The sequence below is a fragment of the Antechinus flavipes genome, chromosome 2 (assembly GCF_016432865.1).
Source record: "Antechinus flavipes isolate AdamAnt ecotype Samford, QLD, Australia chromosome 2, AdamAnt_v2, whole genome shotgun sequence".
Classification (NCBI taxonomy): domain Eukaryota; kingdom Metazoa; phylum Chordata; class Mammalia; order Dasyuromorphia; family Dasyuridae; genus Antechinus; species Antechinus flavipes.
Genome location: NC_067399.1, coordinates 192,320,010 through 192,342,176, shown reverse-complemented (window position 1 = coordinate 192,342,176; position 22,167 = coordinate 192,320,010). Strand labels below are relative to the sequence as shown.

General features: G+C 35.0%; 1 protein-coding gene across 1 annotated transcript in view; it reads left to right on the top strand.

Moving 5' to 3' along the window:
- The first annotated feature begins 546 nt into the window (after positions 1 to 546).
- Positions 547 to 22,167, top strand: part of PXDN (peroxidasin) — a 143,360-nt gene continuing 121,739 nt past the window's right edge. Inside the window, 3 exon segments of the mRNA XM_051976044.1 lie at positions 547 to 570; positions 572 to 775; positions 778 to 1,061. Coding sequence (XP_051832004.1) covers positions 547 to 570; positions 572 to 775; positions 778 to 1,061 — 512 coding nt within the window.

Sequence of the window (22,167 nt, the reverse complement as noted above, 5' to 3'; positions counted from 1 at the left end):
ATGGATGGCTGTTTGGAAGAACCAGGATCAAATAGGTGAATGTGGCAAAGAGGCACATTTGAACTCCTTGTAAGGAAGAACATCCCAATAATTAGAACTATACAAAGTGGAAATTGATGTTCCAAGGAGCAGTTCTGCCTCAACTAGACATCTTTAAATTGAGACTGGATGACAACTCCGCCAGAATAGAGAGGAATCCTGATCGGATATGGGACTTAATTTAGAAACTTTAAATCTCTTTCCAAAAGAGATACTGCCATTCAGGGAAGCCATGAGAGTTCTGTAGCTTCTCCTTCTATGAAGTTTATATTGTAATAATTATCAACTTGTTGAGCTACAGCACGTGTTCAATATTTGCCCATTGAGACAATCGAGAAAGTTAGGCTCAGCGCATACAAATTTCAGACTGCAACTCTCAGATTAGTCTCTTTCACTCCCTCGCTCCGCCCCTCCTCCCCCACCCCTCCCTCTCCTCATACCCCCCTGCCCTCTCGCTCTAAGTGTCCTGCTTCGGTGGGTAAAGGGTGGGGAGAGAACCTACAGCGCATGTGCACAGCTGGCCGGACTCCCCCCACCCCCCTCCACCTTCCACCTCTCTGCTCCCCCTTCCCCCTCCCCTCTAGGCAGCTGGGGAAATCCGCTCAGCTGCTGCCTCTGCTGCGGCTGCGGCTGTGTAGCCAGGGTCTGGCTTTGTATAGGCAGCCGAGCCGGGCGGAGCAGGGCCGGGACCAACTAGGGTGTTACTCATCGTCGCCGGCTCTCGCACCCCCTTTCCCCCCCTTCCCGCCCCCCTCCCGGCAGACTCCCCTCGATCCTTCACAGACTACTCCTCCCGGGTTTGCAATGGCCCGCTCTAGAGCGGGTCCCCCGCGTTGGCTCCTGCTCCTACTCTTCTGGAGCGCGGGTGTCTTTGTAGGGGTCTCCCCGCAGCTGAGCAACAGCGGTGGGGGCAGCAGCAACGGAGGGTGTCCCAGCCGCTGCCTCTGCTTTCGCACGACGGTACGGTGCATGCATCTGATGCTGGAGAGTGTCCCTGCTGTCTCCCCCCAGACTTCCATCCTGTAAGTGGCTTGCCGAGGGGCTGAGGGGTGGATATTGAGCTTCTTCAGGCTTCTCGGGGGAGAAGTAGGTTGCGATTAAATGAGTTGTGGAAAATGGACTCCCTCATATCTTTCTGGGGTTGGGGGAAGCGAGGGAATCAATGAATGAGTAGCTCGTTAGGGTTTGGGAGGTGAGGTTTGCCTTAGAGTTTGTTGTGGAGTGAAGTGGGTGGGGATTGAGGCATCTGGCCCCGTAGCTCTTTGTCTTCTTTGGCCCCATACTTGGTAAGACTTCTAGTAGCCGGATCTGAGTCTACAACGATTCTTTCTGGGCTCCTGTTTTATGAAGAGGGAGTCTCCTTTGTTAGCATCTGGAGATTCCACCATTGACTTTGGAAGCTGCGGGAAGCAACAAGAGAAATCCTCACTTTGCCTTCCCAGTACTTTTTCTTTTTCTACATCTCATCGCTCCCTACCAATCACTCTTCTTCCCCCCAACCCCATTTCCTACCCGCATTCTCTCCCTCATTTTCTTATGCTTCAGCTCTCCCCTCTCCTTCCCTAATATCTCTCTCCTCCACTTTTCTTCTCCTTTCCCACGTCTTCTACTTTTTTCTTTCCTGCTCCTTGTCTCCTCCTCACTCTATCTGCTACCCCGTCACTCATTCTCCTCCCTTCTCGTACTCCCTCCCTATATCCAAGCCTTCCTACATCTCCTTCCACCACTTCCTTCTATTCCATCCTTTCACCCTTCTCTCCTCTTTTCTTTAATTTAACGCAGATAATTTTCCAGCTCCGGAAAAAAAAAAAAAAGTGATTTCCTCCTCTCTCTGTGATTGTTAAATTTCTTATTACCCTTTTTACCTGGGTCGAAAATGCAGACCCTCCCCCTAGCCGATTTCCACAAATTAGATGCTGCTGCTCCTTTTGGGTTTTCTCCTGAACTTAGCTTGCCAAGTTTTCCAGTAATTTTACCACCTAGGGCATATCGAGCTTTTCAGAATTTGCAGAACAAGTTCCTGTGAAGAAAGGCATCAGAAGGTATTGAGAGTAACGTTTCAGAGTCCTCGACACACCTACTGCATCTACCTGGAAGTGGTCTGTTGCTTGCAAATCCTTTGATTCATTTAAATACTTTGATTTACTTTCCACATGCAGCAGGCTACTATATATATATGTGTGTGTGTGTATATGTGTGGGTGTGGGTGTGTGTAAAATATTTTCTTCTTTACATTCAAGTTAAGAAAAGTATAGCTCACAAAAGATTCCCTCCAAATATAAATGAAAATCCAATGTAAAAAGTGCCTGCTGTCTTTCCCCAAGGAAAGTGTTTCCCATCTTTTCGAATTTGTATGTTTTCACTGGATACAAAAATGCCACCAGAGTTCGCTACAGGATTTAATGTATTCACAAGATTTGTGATTAAACTTTGATGAGACATTTTCAGAATCCATAAAAGCAGCCATTCATTTTCGATATTGAATATAATTCAGTGACCTATAGCTACATTTTGGACTGCCAAAAATAGTTTTCACTTTTCTTGGCTAAGTGAAAGAAGTTTTGGCAGATGGAATGGGGTCCTGCAGAAGTTGTAAAAGTTTAGTGAACTATTCAGGAAGTGGGTGGTTAGTGTTTCTTACATTTGAAATAAAGTACATTTACAGAACACCTTTCATACTGATCATTGATTTTTTTTTTTTTTTTTTTTGGTAAGCTTCCTGTAGTTTTCCTTTGAGGGGGCCTGGAAGAGGGTGGTAAGGGGAAGTGGGGTCAATTATTGTCTTTAAAAGTTGTTCTCCTTAATGATTCGTTTTTCCAGCCTGAATTGGTGGTGCTCCTTGTAAATTCAATGGAGCAGCTACAGTATTTTTTTTTTTTTTAAGGGCAGGGCAAGGTTTCTTTGGTTGTGGGTATTTTTAATTCTTCTGTGAGTCAGTGGAAAAAACTGGGACAATGCAAGTATTATACTCATCTGGCCAGACTTTAATATTTCTAATATAAGCTTGTCTTCAAACCTTATTTGCTACTTGAAAGAAACTTTAAAGTGTTAAGTATACTTTAAAGGGGACAAAGATAATATCACAGGGGTGTGCTAAATACCCTGCTTTACAGAGTATTAATGTTAAGTAAATCTTAAATAACTTTGTATTTCTAAAAATAGTATAAGGCATGAGGTCAGGAGTACAGTATGGTAAAGAGCTTGAAGGACTATGATATATCTTTGCTTTCACAATTTACCACTTTCCATGGAGAGAGGACAGGAATCAGTCACTGCTATGGAAGGGGCACTGAGAGGTTATGAATGAGGATGTTCAATGCCCTGACTTTTTCATTTATTTATGATATAGATAACACTTATTACATATATGTATAAAATATGAATAGGAGTAACATGAAAACATATTTCTTAATTTAGTTAGGTAAACTTTAATTGTTGGTAAATAGGGCAATAAATAAATATTTATTAAATGGATACTAAATGCTATGAACTTCCCTAAGTGCTAGGGGATACAGAAAGACAAAAGACAGTCCTGTCCTCAAGGAGTTCATAATCTAATTTTCTCCCAATTAGATACTATATACAATTAGATACTATGTACAAACTATACAAGATAAATAGGACATTATTAATAGAGGGAAGGTTAGTAAAATAGAAAATTGGTTCCCCAATGGAGGGGGAAGCCAAAAAAGAATGAATTAGTGTTAGAAAAAAAATATGAATTTTTTTCTTCAACAATGTTTTTCAGAAGTACCTTCTCTAGCTCCTAGTCCCTGTTTTCCTTAAGCAGTTTGGGAAATATGAAGTCTTTTCTGACCCCTCCAACCTCTAATGACCTCCCTCCCAAATTACCTTATATTTTATCACTTTGTATTTATAGTACATATGTATATAAATACATATGTAATATTAATCTTTTATATTTATATTGTATATATTTTACATTAATCTGTTATCTTCCTCATTAAAATGTAAGCTCAGTTCTTGAGTAGGATTGATTTCATTCTTTTTAGTTTTATCTACTAGCACAGTATTTAGACATACTTAATAGATACTTATAAATACTTGTTGATTGATTGTCAAGTTCTTCTCCAATATCACTCAGCATGAGAGTAGCCCAGGGTTCTCAGGGTAAATCCCTGAAAGGCCTAGCAACCCTTAACAAGGTGGAAAGAAAATTTGAGACTATGGACATGGTTCATGCAGAGTGATTCATTCTTTTGGCCACTACCACCTCTGAAGACAACTTATTTGAAATATTGAAGTATCTTTCAAATGTATGCTCAGAAAAAAGGGATTTTTTTTTTTGATTTGAGTAATGGTTTGAATCAACTTGTCATTCAATCTCTATTTGACATTATTCAAATATAATTGGAAAAGACATGAAATACTTAAGTATAAACATGTGGGAAACTTGTAAAATGACACTTATTAACTCCTATATTTGGTTTTGATATCTGTAACTGTTTTAGGGAACTGCATAACATTCTACTATATATTTTCTGGGATTCTCAGTGATGTAACTGGAAATAATTTGTTGGCTTAAAAAACACCCAATTCATTATTACAAGGGAATGGCTATGATAGTAATTCTCTGGAAGCAAGTACTAAAATTAAAGTATAACACAAAAACAAATTCCCCTATAATTAATTTTTTAATGCACCTAATTCCTACTATGGTTAGTTTCCTTCCACATACCTTGTTTCCCCTTCCTTCCTTCCTTCCTTCCTTCCTTCCTTCCTTCCTTCCTTCCTCACTTTTGAGATAATAGGAATCAAGCCTTGAAAAAGGCCTTTATTGAAATCATTTTCTTCAAGATTCAGTTCAGGTGCTATTTCTTCCTTGAAACCTTTCTTGATTCTCTTTTCTCTAGCTACCTTATTTGAAAGTTCTCTTGATTCCTGCCAGTTCCAATGGTCTTGTGATGAAGAGAGCCATCTGCACCCAGAGAAAATTGTGAGAATTGAATGTATATCACAACATAGTATTTTCACTCTTTTTGTTGTTTGCTTGCATTTTGTTTTCTTTCTCTTTTTTCCCTTTTTCTGATTTTTCTTGTGCAGTATGACAATTGTGGAAATATATATAGAAAAATTGTACATGTTTAACTTATATTGTGTTGTTTTGAAAATAAAAAAGCTTTAATAATAAAAAAGTTATCTCTTCTCAAATTTTTGTTAAACTCTTTGGCTTTTTCTATCATTGCAATCTGCTTTGGATCATATTACTTGTGCAATGTCATATTGAATCTGTACATGCTCTGTTGGATTATGAACTTCTTGGAGGTCACGCTATTGCTTTAATTATATTTGTGTTCTCTGAACAAGTGTCTTCAGAGTGGACACTTAATTATCTTGCTAACTGCAAATTGCAAATTTTATGTTTCATAATCTCAACTGACCTTTATTATTAGCAAAGTAGTCCTTTTACACCTTTCCCTAATTCATTATTCTACTCACTGTAGTGGCTATCACAGAATTTAAAAATCTATTCTCCAACCTCATAAAGCATCTCTTTACCTCACCAGGTTGGCTGAAGGTTCTGGCTTAATACTTCACTGGAGAAAGAGAGACAGAGAGACATAGAGAAAGACAGAGGGAAACAGTCAAAGATAGAGAGAGATAGATGCCTGGAGCTCCCTCTTCTCCCTTTCTCTTTATCTTAGGCCTGTAAAATATATTTGCTTATCATTTTCTTCTTTATCCCTGTTTCATAAGAAGAAGTCAATTTTCTTCTTGCAAAGGCTAGCCCTTCTCCCTTCCCCATTCCATGCTTTCATATAGATTGTTCCCTCTATCAACCCTAGTCTCTAATCTTCAAACTTTCTCTGTTGACATCTTAGCAGTTGTTTACAAACAAAACCACATTTCAGTCATTCTTAAAACACACACACACACACACACACACACACACACACACACACACCCCACTACGTGGGCATACAAATACCCCTCACTTCATCTTAGTTATTCCATAGCTTTTCTACCTCATTATGGGGTAGGTGAAGGAAAAGAGTTAAAAGGAAAGGAAATCCTTAAGAGGTATAGAAAAACTGATGGATGATTTCATATCTGGCAGCAATGGAAGAGTGACCTTTGTGGACACATTTACCTTTCTTGCCATACGAGAATGCTCGGAAGTCACCTAGTAACTTGTTGCCTTTTTTTAGATAGTCTGTGGCAAAATGTCTAACCACCTCTCAGGTTAGCACTGAAATTGGCTGTTAGATTTTATTCCAGTCATCCATTCAATCTCTAGAGCCTTAAACCATCCTGAATTTCTCTGAGATCTTCCTTGGAGATCATGTCACAGTCTAAGAAATGAACTTTTAATCCCTTTAGTTATTTCCATGACTCTCGTTAAGACTTGCCCACAAAATTACAGATATTCTCTTCACTTTACAAAATGTATTCCAGAAAAACTAAGTGAAGATAATATGATTTTCTCACTCATTGCTATTCTAAAACAATCCTACTCTGCTTTGCCATACTCTACCCTGCCCTGCTGTGTCCCTGTGAATATGCCCTTTTGTAGCATGCATGATGCATGAAACAGGTATAGCAGACTGGTGTGCCAGACAGAGCAAATTAGCTGCCTTAAAAGGTGATTTTAAAGCTCTTTGCTAGATTCTTACAACTTGAGGTGAAAGATCTTTTAACATCTGACTTAAACAAGATCATAATAAGTATTTTGTGGCATGGTCAAGTTTAGAAAGCGGTCTCAATTTCTAGTCCAGTGCTTTTTCTTATATATAGCATTTTTGGAGGCCAGCGGGATAATACTTTTTGCATTTCCCTCCACTGTTTTCTGTTTAGTTTAGAAGAATTCTTGTTCCTTTTCTGAACCCTCAAGGCTTTCTTTCCCCCTCTTCTTTTAAAATGGATATTTATAATTTCTGTGGAGTTTGTCTGAAGTATTATTCCTCACCATTATTGAACTATCTTAAACACAGTATAGAATTAAGCTACATATAACAAATTCCCATACTTTATCTATACAAGTTTCTGTGTTTTAGAGTTTACTTAAATGAAGAATCTTTCTTCTGTTTGACAAATAGGGAAATGAAAGATCTCTCTAAATTTTACCAATGATTTTCAAAGTGATTTGAAAAATATTAATATCATCCTGGGAAAATTTTATGAACCCATATTTTCCCAACCTCACAGTATATTTCTCTTGCTGTCACTCATTTGAAGAATGCCATCAGACTTCCTAGAATGGGATTGGTTTTTCAGTTTTACTAACTTCTCATAATGTGATTTGTCCAGAGCAGAAGAAAATTATGAGCTTTTCCTAAGTGAATGCTCAATGTTATGGGTCATTTTGAGTGCCTGGATTGCTATGTAGTGTGAAAATGATTAGTCACATTGGGATGCATGATAGATGTTTCAGGCCAGCTGTCTCAAACTATAGAAAAATCTGCAGTTGTCGAACTTGTATATTGAAAGTATTCTCTTTGTTAGAACTTTGGCAGGCTAATCATAACGCAGTAGAACTACATTTTCTGAATAATTTCTTTCCCTTAAAAAAAAAGAAGCCTTCCAAATCCTTCAATCAAAACCCTTTATTGAATGACCTGGAAGCCTTTTTCTGATCCCTCCATGAAGCTTTTCTCCTTTCCCCTTCTCATAACCTTAATAATAATAAGGCTTTGTATTATAGTAATTTAAGATTCACAAAGTACATTACAAAAATTGCTTCATTTGTTTCTTACAAAACCCTTGTGAGGTAGGGGCTTTAATTCCTATTTTATAGATGAGGAAATGAGTCAGAGATTGAATGACTTACACAGCATCTTACAGCTTGTGTCTGAATTTATTAGTAATTTAAATTCAGGTCTTCCTTATTCCATATTGCTATCTCCATATTTAATTTGTACATATTGTTTATTTAAATGAATATATGCTATTTTCCTTGACACAAGGAAAGCTTCCTAGGGAGAGGGATTTTCATTTTTTTCCCTTGTATCTTCAGTGCACCTCTGGAACATAGTGAGTGTTTATTTGTGCAATTCTAAATACTGAATACAAGTTTGAGAGTTGGGGAGAGGAGGATCTTGGGCCATTAGCCTAATCTCTAATTTAACAAAATTCCTTTCTAAACTCTCCTTGCATTTAACCTTTGTTTAAGAATTATAGAGGGGGTAAATGCCCCAAAAGAATTGCTAAGGAGTTTCCCTTATCTGGATCTGTAGTCTATTTCTTTGCAACATCTACCTCATGTTCCAAATTTAGGGGACGAAGACAAGTCTTTGGGGACAAGCAAAATGTATCAAATTCACCTTCTGCATGGCAGTCTTTCAAGATGTTGACGACAGCCATCATGTACGACAGTCCTAACCCTTCTCTTCTTCATACTAAGCATATGCAATTTTATTTTGTGTTACTGCAATCCATATTCTCACTTTACTGATTACCTTTTTTCCTTTGTAAATCAGATTCACTTGAGAAGAAGAAATTGATCAAAATGAAATAGAAAAATTATGGCTTATGTTTTAATAGTTTTGGATTCTGGAATTAATCGTTTTCTTAGCTGATTATTAGAAAATTAAGTAGAAGAGAAGCCAACATGGAGTAGTGTAAAGAGTGCTGTATTTTCTATCAGAAGAACTCTCCTTCTTTCAACTTATGTGATCATGAATAAATCACACTACTTCTCAGATTCTCATTTCCCACATGTTTAAAATTCTGTCATTGGCCTAAATTATTTTTATCTCTACTCCTTTGTTCTTAATTCACAGAACTAGAATATCCAGAGAATCCAGAATTCTCTCAAGATCTTCATTTAAAATTTCTTTCTAGGTTCCTTTCATGCACATGAAATACAAGGATGTATATTATTTATATAAGTTGAATATAACTTTTCTAAATTGGCATAGATTTTTCTCTAGCAGCTTAATTGTTAATCATTTAATTGTTTTCCTTGAATTATTTTTTTGGTGGTGCAATGTGAGAAATTTGGGAGTCAGGGGACCTAATTTCCTCTCCTGGCTTTGTCAGTAACCAGCTATGTGACCTTGGTAAAGTCATTTGACTTTCCTAAGTTTGTTTGCTCATATGTAAACTGAGAGAGCTGGGAGAGATGATATCTAATATTCTTTCTATTCCTACCCCCATATTTTATGATTAATTGTTGAAATAATGATATTCTTTGCCTTCAAAGGAATATAGAAGGACTGTTAAGAATAGTTGACCTTCAATCTCATATAAGAATAATCTAACTGTAAGCCAGTTCTTTCTGATAGTTTCTGATAGTAGTTTTCTTAAACCTATGTGCTGTTGAGTGATTTTGGAATCATTCATGGGAGCTAATGAGATAATGGTGTGATCAATAGTGATCTCCAGAGAGATCAAGAAGGATGAGGATTGAGAAAAGGCCATTAGATTTGCTAATTAAGAGAGAATTGTTAAATTTGAATCCAGTAGTTAAATTATGAGGTCTGCTGCTAAACTCCAGAGAATTGAGAATGAAAGGAAAGGATAATGAAGCTACCTATTGTAGATGTTCAAGTATACACAATAAATGCTCATTTAAAAGTAGTTGACCTTCACTCTCATATACGAATAATCCAATCCATAAACTAGTTCTTTCTGATGGTTTAGTGGCCTTCTTAAACCTTAATGTGCATTATTCATGAAGGCTGATGAGATCTTCAAATGGAATAACATAGAGGGAATGGTTATTGGCAATAAGGAAGCTGCCAATAGATAGGGAAACATTGAAAATAAGTGAGAATGGGGATGATAGTGAAAGAAGACTGAAAGGAATGATATAATTTGTGCATATAGAGGATTTACCTTGGTAAGGAGTCTTCTAGTTTATGATATTCAAAAACTAAAACAAGGTTTGGTTCCAATTATTAGTGTTTGAATGAATCCTTCTCTATAATTACAATAAAATTAATAAAATGATAACTTGATGGTTTAGCACTTAAATAGTCTTATATTAATTACTTTGGGATACAGATCCAATAGAAATAACTGCTATATCAAAGTGTATGCATAGTTTAATAGCCTTTTGTGCATAGTTCCAAGTTGCTGTCCAGAATGGTTAGAGTAGTTCACAGCTCCACCAGTAATGCATTAGTGCCCCGATTTTCACACATCTCTTCCAACATTCATCATTCTTTTTTTCTGCCATTTTAGCCAATCTGAAAAATTGCATTGATACCTTAGAGTTATCTTAATTTGCATTTTTCTAATCCATAGTAATTTAGAGCATTTTTTTCTGTTCCTAGAAATGGCTTTAATTTCTTTGCCGAAAAATTATCTGTTTATATTCTTTGACCATTAATCACTTAGGGAATGGCATGTATTCATATAGATTTGAATCAGTTCTCAATATATTTTAGAAATGAGGCTTCTATCAGAAGCACTGGCTGTAAAAATTTTTCCTAGTTTTCTACTTACCTTCTAATTTTGGTTACATTGGTTTTGTTTGTACAAAATCCTTTTATTTTAATGTAATGAAAATTATCCATTTTGTGGATACATTATTTGATCATAAAGAATGATATCATAAATAAATTAGGAAAATAAAACATAATTTACCTATTAAATCTTTGGAGAAGGGAGGAATTTATGACCAAAGAAGAACTAGAGAATATTATGAAAAGTTAAATGGACAATTTTGTACAAACAATACCAACAGAAACATGAATAAAAGGGAAGTACAAATCTGGGAAAAAAATCTTTACAGCTAGTATTTCCAATAAATGTCTAAATTTCTAAAATCATAAAAAGCTATGTCAAATTTATAAGAATATGAGTAATGTGATGACCGCGCTAGCACCCAGGATATGTCAGAATCAGCCAGAGTCAGGATAAACAAAAGTCCTCAGTTTTTATTCTTGGTCCTTAGACACAGGATTGAACAGGATGGAAGCAGAATCTCCATGATCACCTTCTCCCTTGTCTATCTCCCAAGTGTGACTCTGGCTCGTCTTACTCCACCCTCTAGTCCCTCCTACAATCTTCTATATACACCAATCATTGAGCCAGTACTGATAGTAGAAAGGACCATTTTTCCAAACATATACCCATAAAGTATTGTCAATCGGTAGTTAGCCTCAAGTGCTTGTCAGTCCTGACCTCAGTGCATCAACTCAAGAGTTTCAGCCTTCTACAGTGAGTCATTCCCCAATTGATAGATGGTCAAAGAATATGAACAGATAGTTTTCAGATGATGAAATTAAAGCCATCTATAGTTATGTGAAAAAATGTTCTAAATCACTATTGATTAGACTTAAATGCAAATTAAAACAACTCGGAGATACCACTTCACACCTCTCAGATTGGCTAAGATGACAGGAAAAGATAAATGATAAGTGTTGGAGAGAATGTTGGGAAAACTGGGACACTGATGCATTGTTGGTGGAGTTGTGAAATGATCCAACCATTCTGGAGAACAATCTGGAACTATGCCCAAAGGACTATCAAACTGTGAATACCCTTTGACCCAACAGTGCCTTTACTGGATCTATATCCCAAGGAAATCATAAAGGAAGGAAAAGGACCCATATGTGCAAAAATAATTGTAGCAGCTTTTTTTGTGTTAGTAAAGAATTGGAAAATAAATAGATGCCCATCAATTGGGGAATGGCTGAACAAGTTGTAGTATAAAAATGATGAACAAGCTGATTTTAGAAAGGCTTGGAATAATTTACATGAACTGATGCTGAGTGAAAGAAGCAGAATCAGGAATATACTGCACACAGTAACAGCAATGATCAACTATGAAAGACTTGGTTCTTCTCAGTGGTTTCATGATTCAAAGCAATCCCAATAGACTTTGGACAGAAAATCTCATCTGCATCCAGCAAAAGAACTAAGGAGACTAAATGTAAATCAACACATGCTATTGTCACTTCTTTTTTCTGATTTTTTTTTAAATCTCTCCTATGGTTTTTTCTTTTTGCTCTGATTTTTCTCTCCTAACATGATTCATAAAGCAATGTGTGTTCAAACTAAATTTTAAAAAATTATCCATTTTGCATTTCATAATGTTCTCTAGTTCTTCTTTGATCATAAATTCCTCCCTTCTTCACAGATCTGAAACTATCTCTTGTTCTTCCAATTGATTTATAATATCACCCTTTATGTCTAAAGTATGGATCCATTTTGACCTTAATCTTGGTATAGGGATTTAGAGGTTGGTCAATGCCTACTGTTTCCAGTTTTCTCAGCAATTTTATAAAATAACTTTTTATTGATAGAACCCATACCAGAGTAATTTTTTATAGTATTATCCCTTGCATTCACTTCTGTTCCGGATTTTTCTCCTTCCTCCCTCCACCCCCTCCCCCAGATGGCAAGCAGTGCTTTACATGTTGAATAGGTTACAGTATATCCTAGGTACAATATATGTGTACAGAACCAAACAGTTTTCTGTTGCAGAGGGAGAATTGAATTCAGAAGGTATAAATAACCTGGGAAGAAAAACAAAAATGCAAGCAGTTTATATTCATTTCCCAGTGTTCTTTCTTTGGGTGTAGCTGCTTCTGTCCATCTTTGATCTATTGAAACTGAATTAGCTCTCTTTATCGAAGAGATCCACTTCCATCAGAATACATCCTCAAACAATATCGTTGTTGAGGTATATAATGATCTCCTGGTTCTGCTCATTTCACTCAGCATCAGTTCACGTAAGTCTCGCCAGTCCTCTCTGTATTCATCCTGCTGGTCATTCGTTACAGAACAATAATATTCCATAACGTTCATATACCACAATTTACTCAGTTGATGTGCATCCATTCATTTTCCAGCTTCTAGCCACTACAAACAGGGCTGCCACAAACATTTTGGCACATACAGGTCCCTTTCCCTGCTTTAGTTTCTCTTTGGGGTATAAGCCCAGTAGAAACACTGCTGAATCAAAGGGTATGCACAGTTTGATAACTTTTTGAGCATAGTTCCAAATTGCTCTCCAGAATGGCTGGATGTGTTCACAATTCCATCAACAATGTATCAGTGTCCCTGTTTTTCTCAGCAATTTTTGCAAATAGTGAGTTCTTATTTCAGAAATTGGAGTTTGGGTTTATCAAACACTAGATTACTATAATTGTTGATTATGTTCACAATATCACATTAAGTTCACAATATCATAATCATATTGATTAAGTTCATAAGACACATTATGAACTGAACCTATTCCACTGATCCATTACTCTGTTTCTTAGCCAGTACCAACTGGTTTTGATGATCACTGCTTTATAATACAGTTTTAGTTCTGCTATAGTTGGGCCATCTCCCTTTGCATTTTTTTTTTCATTAATTCACTTGAAATTCTTTACCTTTTGTTCTTCAGATGAATTTTGTTATGACTTTTTCTAGCTTTATAATGTAATTTCTTGGCAGTTTGGCACAGCACTGAATGAGTAGATTAAGTTAGGTAGAATTGTCATTTTTATTTTTATTACATTAGCTTGGCCTATCCATGAGCACTTGATATTCTTCTAGTTGTTTAGATCTGATTCTATTTGTGTGAAAACTGTTTTGTAATTATGTTCATATGGTTCTTTGCTTTGTCGTGGCAGGTAGAATGACAAATATTTTATATTATCTACAATTATTTTAAATTGGATTTCTCTTTCTAGCTCTTGATGCATTGTTGGTGACAGAGAAATGCAGAAAATTTATATGGATTTATTTTCTATTCTGCCACTTTGCTAAAATTGTTAATTGTTTCTAGCAGTTTTTTAGTTGATTCTTTAGGATTCTCTAAATGTACCATTATATCATCTGCAAAGAGGGACAGTTTTTTTGGTTGTGAAAGAGCAGGGCTTGGCATATAATTTCATTAGTGTGAGCGAAAGTTTTACTGAAACATTTCCTTCTATTAAGGCAAATCTACCACTAGATTCTAAAGTTGCAATTTATTATCTTATAAAATTTCACAGGAATGCTAAGAAGTTAAGGCTCTAAGATTCTTTATGATTATAGAGTTAGCCTGATTCCCAAGCCTTCCCTTTATCTTCTATAGACTACCTTGGATATTAAATCTCATAGACCCCAATTTGTGAATTGTTAATTTTGATTGTTGTATGTATTCAATGAGTGCTGTATTCAGTGAGTAACTTCCTCTTTTTCAGTTTTTATAGTTTTACTAAATAACTACTTTAGGATTAATCCAGATAATTGATTAGAGAGAATAATATAAGATTGCCAGATAGTCTTATTTAACTTTTAAACAATGGGAACTATACTGTGCTTTAGTTAGTCACTTGTAACTATCTCCAGATGACCAGAATTTTTGGTTAGTCATTCTTGGTCCTTGTCTGTCTTTTCATGACTCCATTTAGGATCTTTGTGTCAATAGTATTAGAGTGGTTTGTTATTTTCTTTACCAGCTCATTTTACAGATAAGGAAAGTGAGACAGGCCAGAGTTAAGTGACGTGCCTACAGTAACAGAGGTAGTAAGTATCTGAGGCCAGATTTGACTTTAAATTTTTATTTATTTAAAAATTTTACCCAGTTATATTCAAAACAATTTTTTACATTTGTTTTTAAGATATTTGAGGTCTAGATTCTCTCCCTTATTCCCACCCACAATTAAGAAACCACATGTGAAGTTATGCAAAACATTTCCATAAAAGTCAAGTTGTGAAAGAAAACAGATCTCCCACCCTAATGAAAATAAAAACCCTCAATAAAAATTAGGTTAAAAAGAGAAAGATAGAGAATGCTTGACTCTGTATTTAGATCAAATCAGTTCCTTCTCTGAATATTTTTCATCCTAAGTCCTTCAGAGTAGTTGTGGATGATTGTACTACTGAGAATACCAAAGTCATTTATAGCTGGTCATCCCAGAATATTGCTATTACTTTGTACATTTCACTATATTCATGGAAGACTTTCCAAGTGTTTTGTTTTTTCCTGAGAGCATCCTGCTCATCAGTTCACAGAGAACTATAATAGTCTACCACAAATACATACCACAGTTTATTAAGCCAGTTCCCAATTGATGAACATCCCTTCAATTTCCAGTTTTTTTTTTTTTTTTTTTTTTGGGCCCTGAAAAGAGAACGTCTGTGAATATTTTTGCACATATACATTGTTTTCCTTTTTTTCCCTGTTTTTTTCTGAATCTCCGTTGGTATTCATGCCTAGTTGTAATGTTGTAAGATCAAAAGATATGCATGAATTTCTAGCTCTTTGGGCATAGGTCATATCTTCTGATCATTTATCATTTGGGGCAAGGCTCTCATTTTTTATTATAACTTTATTGACAGAACATATGCATGGGTAATTTTTTACATCATTATCTGCACTCACTTCTGTTCTGACTTTTCCCTTCCCTCCCTCCATCCCCTCCCCTAGATGGCAGGCAGTCTTATACATGTTAAATATATTATAGTATATCCTAGACACAATATATGTGTGCAGAACCATACAGTTCTCTTGTTGCACAGGGAGAATTGGATTCAGAAGGTAAAAATAACCTGGGAAGAAAAACAACAATGCAAGTAGCCCACATTCATTTCCCAGTGTTCCTTCTCTGAGTGTAGCTGATTCTGTCCATCATTGATCAATTGGAACTAAATTAGATCTTCTCTTTGTTGAAGAAATCCAATTCCATCAGAATACATCCTCATACAGTATTGTTGTTGAAGTGTATAATGATCTTCTGGTTCTGTTCATTTCACTTAGCATCAGTTCATGTAATTCTCTTCACGCCTCTCTGTATTCATCCTGCTGGTCATTTCTTATAGAACAAGAATATTCCATAACATTCATATACCACAATTTGCCCAGCCATTCTCCAATTGATGGGCATCCATTCATTTTCCAGTTTCTAGCCACTACAAACAGGGCTGCCACAAACATTTTGGCACATACAGGTCCCTTTACCTTCTTTAGTATCTCTTTGGGATATAAGCCCAATAGTAACACTACTGGATCAAAGGGTATATACAGTTTGATAACTTTTTGGGCATAATTCCAGATTGCTCTCCAGAATGGTTGGATTCATTCACAGCTCCACTAACAATAAGGTTCTTATTTTTTGTAAATTTAACTCAGTTCCTTTTATGTTTGAGAAATAAGGCCTTATTAGAAAAACTTATTTTGAATTTTTTTTGCAATTATTATTACTAACTGTATTTCCCCCCCTTTATTCTCTCTTTCCTTTTACCCTATCTCTCCTCAAAAGTGTTTTGCTACTGAACACTTCCTCCTCCCATATGATCTTCTCTTTTATCACCCTCCTCTTCTTCCCATATTCCATTTCCCTCCTATTTTCCTTCAGGGTAAGATAGATTTCTATACTCCTATTGAGTATAGTTGAGCTAATTCTGATGAGAATAAGGTTCACTCACTCCTCCTTTACTCCCCTTCTTCCATTCCACTGTAAAAGCTTTTTCTTGCCTCTTTTTTAATGGCAGATAATTTGCACCATTCCACTTCTCCCTTTCCCTTTCTCTCAGTACATTTCTCTCTCATCCCTCAATTTCATCATGTATTAAAAGAAAGACAGTATCTCTTCACATTCAACTCATATTCGTGCCCTCTGTCCATAGACATTCCTTTTTTTTTTTTTTAAAATAAATTAAAGCTTTTTATTTACAAAACATATGCATGGGTAATTTTTCAACATTGACCCTTGCAAAACTTTCTGTTCCAAAATTTTCCCTCCTTCCCGTCACCCCCGCCCCTAGACATAGGTAGTCCAATACATGTTAAAATATATGTTAAATTTAATATATGTCATATACACTCCTTTCAACTGCCATAATAATGAGAATATTCTAATGAATTATAAATGCCATCCTCCCACGTAGGAATGTAAAGAGATAAACCTTATTAAATAACTTCCTTATGATATAACTTTACTGCTTACTTTCTTATCCTTCTCTAGAGTCCTGTATTTGAAAAATCTGATTTTCCATTCAGCTGTTTTTTTCATCACACACATAAAAATTCATTTACTTGAAAACGCCTCTATTTCATTGAATGACCACCTTTTCCTCTGAAGAATTATACTCAGTTTTGTTGGACAGGTGATTCTTGCATTGCTTTCCAGAATATCATATTCCAAGCCCTCTGGTCTTTTAATGTAGAAGCTGCTAAATCTTGTGTTATCTTCACTGTGGCTCTACTATGCTTGAATTGTTTTTTTTTCTGGATGCTTGCAATATTTTCTCTTTGACCTGGAAGTTCCAGAATTTGACTGTAATATTCCTGGAAGTTTTCATTTTGGAATCTCTTTCAGGAGGTGATCAAGGGATTCTTTCAATTTCTATTTTACCTCTGGTTCTAGTCTATCAGGACAGTTTTCCTTAATAATTTTTTGAAAAATGATGTCTAGGCTCTTTTTTTTAAATCATAACTTTCAGGTAGATCAGTAATTTTTAAGTTATCTCTCCTGGATTTATTTTCCTTGTTTATCAAGAAGCTATTCCACATTTTTTTCCTATTTAAAATTTTTTTATGGCTTTGCTTTATTGTATCTTGATTTCCCATAACTCATTAGCTTTCATTAGCTCAATTCTATTTTTTAACAAATTATTTTCCTCAGTGAGGTTTTTGTACCTTCTTTCATAATTGGCCAATTTTTCTTTTTTTAAGGTATTCTCATTTGCTTTTTGTATTTCCTTTTGCTTGAGGCCAGATTTGAACTCTATCTACTCTACCACCAAGCTGCCCAATAAAATCAGTAATTCCTATGAAACATTGTCTACACTTTACTGAAGTCTTTTTTAGGATGAAACTGACATTCCGAATAAGTAGCAGCTTTCTATTTGACTGATTGTTGCTAGTGTGTACTATTCTTACAATTGTCATGTGTAATTTTCATATCTTCATTTTGAAATGGTTGTTTGCTTCATTTAGTCTTTCGTTTTTAAAGAAGTATTTGAGTGCTAATCGTAGATACTTAGGTACACAGAGAATAACACACAGAAGCATAAACCCCTGTCCTAACATGCTGATCATGCTCAGTTCTTGAATGATTTCATACTTGAATAAGAGGAAGCAGCTGACCAGCGGTGGTGGTGTTTATGTTGGTATATTTTGGAATGGAACACGGAATGTTCACAGTTATAACTTCCAACTTGTCTAGTTAGTTAATTATTTTCTAAGAAATCACCGTGTATGGCATGCCTGCCTTGATACACGGAGTATTGAGGAATCCTAAAGACTTGTTTCTGATTGCATTTAGTTAAAGATTCTGCTTGGCTTTTTACTCCTACTTATTATTTTTTTTTAATTTAAGAGAATCTGAATTAATGACTGAGCCCATCTTAAATCCATTTTTCTCTTCCTCACATTCTGTTGTTTTTCTTTTGATCTGGAATCTTATGCTGTCTCAACCCACCTTCTAGGATCACATTTGTGTCTAGTAGGTATATAGCGTGAGTATGCATTGGAAGTTTATGCATTAACTAGTCACTTTGACATGTGTCCTAAAAATTAGCCTTCTGTCATTGGCATGGTAGGGCAATTTACTGGAAAGTTGGTAATTTTGTTTTGTCATCTGGGTAACTTAAGTTTGTTACTAAGCCCTGCCACTTAAAGGAACATAAATTATGCCTAACCTCACTTCTTTTTTCTGAGTTCATGCAGTACATGTAGCACAGGGTCCAGAATCAGAGAACTATGTTAAAGTCTTTTAAGTTCTTGAGTTTAGAGATTATTTCATTAGAGATCATTTCATTATTTATATTTGTATTCTCAGTATCTAGCTCAGAATTTGGCAAATAATAGGTGCTTGATAAGTACTGGGTGATAGGTCTAGGTCATATTCATTGTCTTTATATGTTTGCATGTATGTTTAAAGAGAGTTGCAAAAATTATTAAATCTAATTATATTTTAAGCTATTAAAGCTTAAAACTGCTAGGGCTTTTGAGTTTGTGACAATCTTTTTATGCATTTGTGTATAAAAGATTATTATAATTTAGTACTATGCTATGTTTCATTTGATCTATAAAATGTTAAAAGAATTTAAGAAGGCTCTCTAGTAGAGTTGGATAATACCTCCATGAGAAATCTGTCAAAGGACATGGACAAGAATTAAACAAGAAGAGAGAACATGAGTAAACTATTATTATACTATAATATCATTGGATGGATTCTATGTTGATGAGATCTTTGATTTCTTGAATGATATAATAACATACAATAATATTAGAGGTCAACAGTAGAGACCTGTCAGATGTTTGAGATTACCTGGTATTGTTTAATCAAAAAATTTTGATGGATATATCATTTTGAACTTGTAGGCAAATTTGTTAGTAACTGATGAGCAGTTCTATTCTTAACTTCTGGCACACAATTACATTTTAATTGTCTGTATTAAGGTGAAATAGCTTGGATAATTGAAATGCATAGAAAAGAGCCAAGCCTTGTTTTAGCCAAATTGGCTAGATGATTGTTTTTCTCCACTGAAACCTTTATTTGATTTGTTCCTAAATGGCCAAACTGGCTGACTCAACAGATGTCACTCAGCATTTATTATGTGTAAGACATTATAGTTTATAAATAAGTAGTGAGACAGTAAAGGGATGGCAGTGGGAAGAAGATATTCCAATTGGATAGTCAGCTCTTGAAAATCAAGAATTGGTAATATTTTGGTAACATTTTGTACCTAGTATTCTAGTCATAAGTCATCTAGCACTTTTAATAACAATGAAATCAAAAGTTCGTGTCTATGCATATCCACTCAGGAATATTTTCAGTTCTTCCCATTTACTTTTCTTAATTCTAACATTGTTGTATGAATACATTAGATTCTTGGAAACTTGCCCCATTTAGATTTTCTCTTAATTCCCCATAGATATTAATGGTCATTGTGTCCTGTGAGGGTAAAAAGTTTAAAAGCATCAAGTTTGGTTTTATGTGTATAGATAGACATGCTGCATTAACAATTTCTTTTGGAGATAATTTCTGATAGTTTTTTAAACAAGAGATAGAATAATACTGAAGTAGATTATGAAACTTAAACCTTTTGTCATTTAATTGTAAAATCTTGCTTTCCTTCCATGAAATCTCAAACTTCGCCAAGAATATCTTTTCATCACCTTCTAACATCTTCTCAGCCTAACATATCCTAAAGAGCATGGCCAGATTTTTTTCCTTGAGGAACTATTCAAGGAATACTTCCTACTTCCGCACACTTCTCCAGATGTTTTAGCTATACTTCAAAACTAGCTTGACTCCATCCAACTTATAGAACTCAATGTTCCTCTTCTGTTCTCTTCCTTTCCATCTTATTCCCCCACCCTCTCCATCCTTTTCCTTTTCCGTTTTCATGTATGTAAAATGGGCACATTATCCATAATACATCCTTCACAGGTATGATAAAGTAGATAATGTAATTGTGTTTTGAAAATTTTAAAGTATTATGTGAAAGTGAGACTTTTTTAACTTCTTGAGATAAATACCTGTCTGTTTGCTTTCCAATTCCTTAGTGCCTAAGTGCTTTTTACCTTCAGAGAATCTATGATCTTATCCATGTAAGAATTTCACTTGCCAGTCTATGTATGATTCTTGGAACAAATTCATACATAAAATATCTATACAACACACTGATTTTTTTTTCCTCTGGGTCTAGTAGTTCTTTAGCTGACTATTTACTTTTCATTCTTCATAATCAATCTTGCCTAGTAATACATTAAAGTCATCATTGAGAATATGTGTAAAAGATTACTTAACTCTAGTATGTATCTCTTACTGTCTCCTGAAACTGAATTTTTTGAGGTCATGGGGTTCCATAATTTGCAGTCATATAATGCTATTAGGAGATTATTAGTATTAAAAAGATTTTTCTCCCCTCAGGGAACAGTTTGGGATCATGGATAAGGCAATACATTTTTCCTCATGATCCAATCTGATCTCTTCCCCTTTTTTAGTTCTAATTCAATGCAGTGTCTGTCCAAAATAGATGTACTGAACAACAAACTCATTGACCTGCTTATGCGACTTTGTGTCATAATCAGGGTAATATCCGTTCTTTTTTTAATGGGAATATATTTATTTTTGACACTGTTGTTTCTCAGCAGATAACTACTTCTTTGTTATAAAATTATACTCCTAGAATATACTGAGTTTGTTGAAAACCGAAAGACTATATATGATAGCCTTTAACTTTGGTAGTATGGTGCTAATATTGACTCATTTTTGAAGTTTTGTTGTTTGCCAATAGTTTGGAGCAGTCATTTTATTTGTATAGGAAACTCCCAGTATGGAAAAATCATTCACTGATAAACATCAGCAATTCTTCTATATCTTATAATCTTAGAGAACTGCTTAGAGTAGTCAATTAAAAAAAAAAAAACTATTATGCATCAAAAGCCAAACTTGAACACAGGTCTTCCTTTTTCTAATATTAGGTCTCTCTGTTTTATGCCATAGTACTTTTATGCCTAGTAATTTTGAGATTCTTTACTTTTTTGAAGATAGTGTATACTTTTCTTTTGGCTTTACTTTCTTCACTTTGCATCTCTTCATAAAAACTCTTCTCAGGTTTCTCTAAGTTATTTTCATTCATCATTCCTTATAACCTAGTAATATTCCATTACATTTGTATGTTATATTTTGTTTAACAATTTTTAGGCTCGTGTTACTCTTTTACCTTTTTGTTTCACAAATTATTTATTTGTATATATGTATTTATGCATATATACATACACAGACATATATTATATAAATATTTTTGTACATGTGGGTCTTTCTTTTTGGTTGAAAATCTTCCTAGAAAATAGTGCCAATAGTAGAATTTTGGAGTGAATGATTATAACCATTTTAGTAGCTTTTCTTGAATAATTTTACATTCTTTTCTAGATTGATCAAGATTTTTTTTCCCTCATCTATTTTAGTTTTTTCTTTGTGTGTTGGTAGTTGAATCTCTTTTAACTGATTTTAGAAACTTATTGAGAAGATTGTGTTCTGGGAATGAATAAATTTGATATAATTCACATGTCTTGGTTTAATCAGTTCTTTTTGATGACTATAGTGTGTTTTCTCTATACATATTTGAAATTTTCAGCTATTTATTTACAAATAGAAAAACTAACCAAATAGTCCATGTCAATCATTAACATAATAACCCTAATTTCAGTCTTGGGCTCCTGAAAATGCTGATTTTCTTATAAACACATTTAGTAGTTGATCACTGCCTAAGCATTGATTC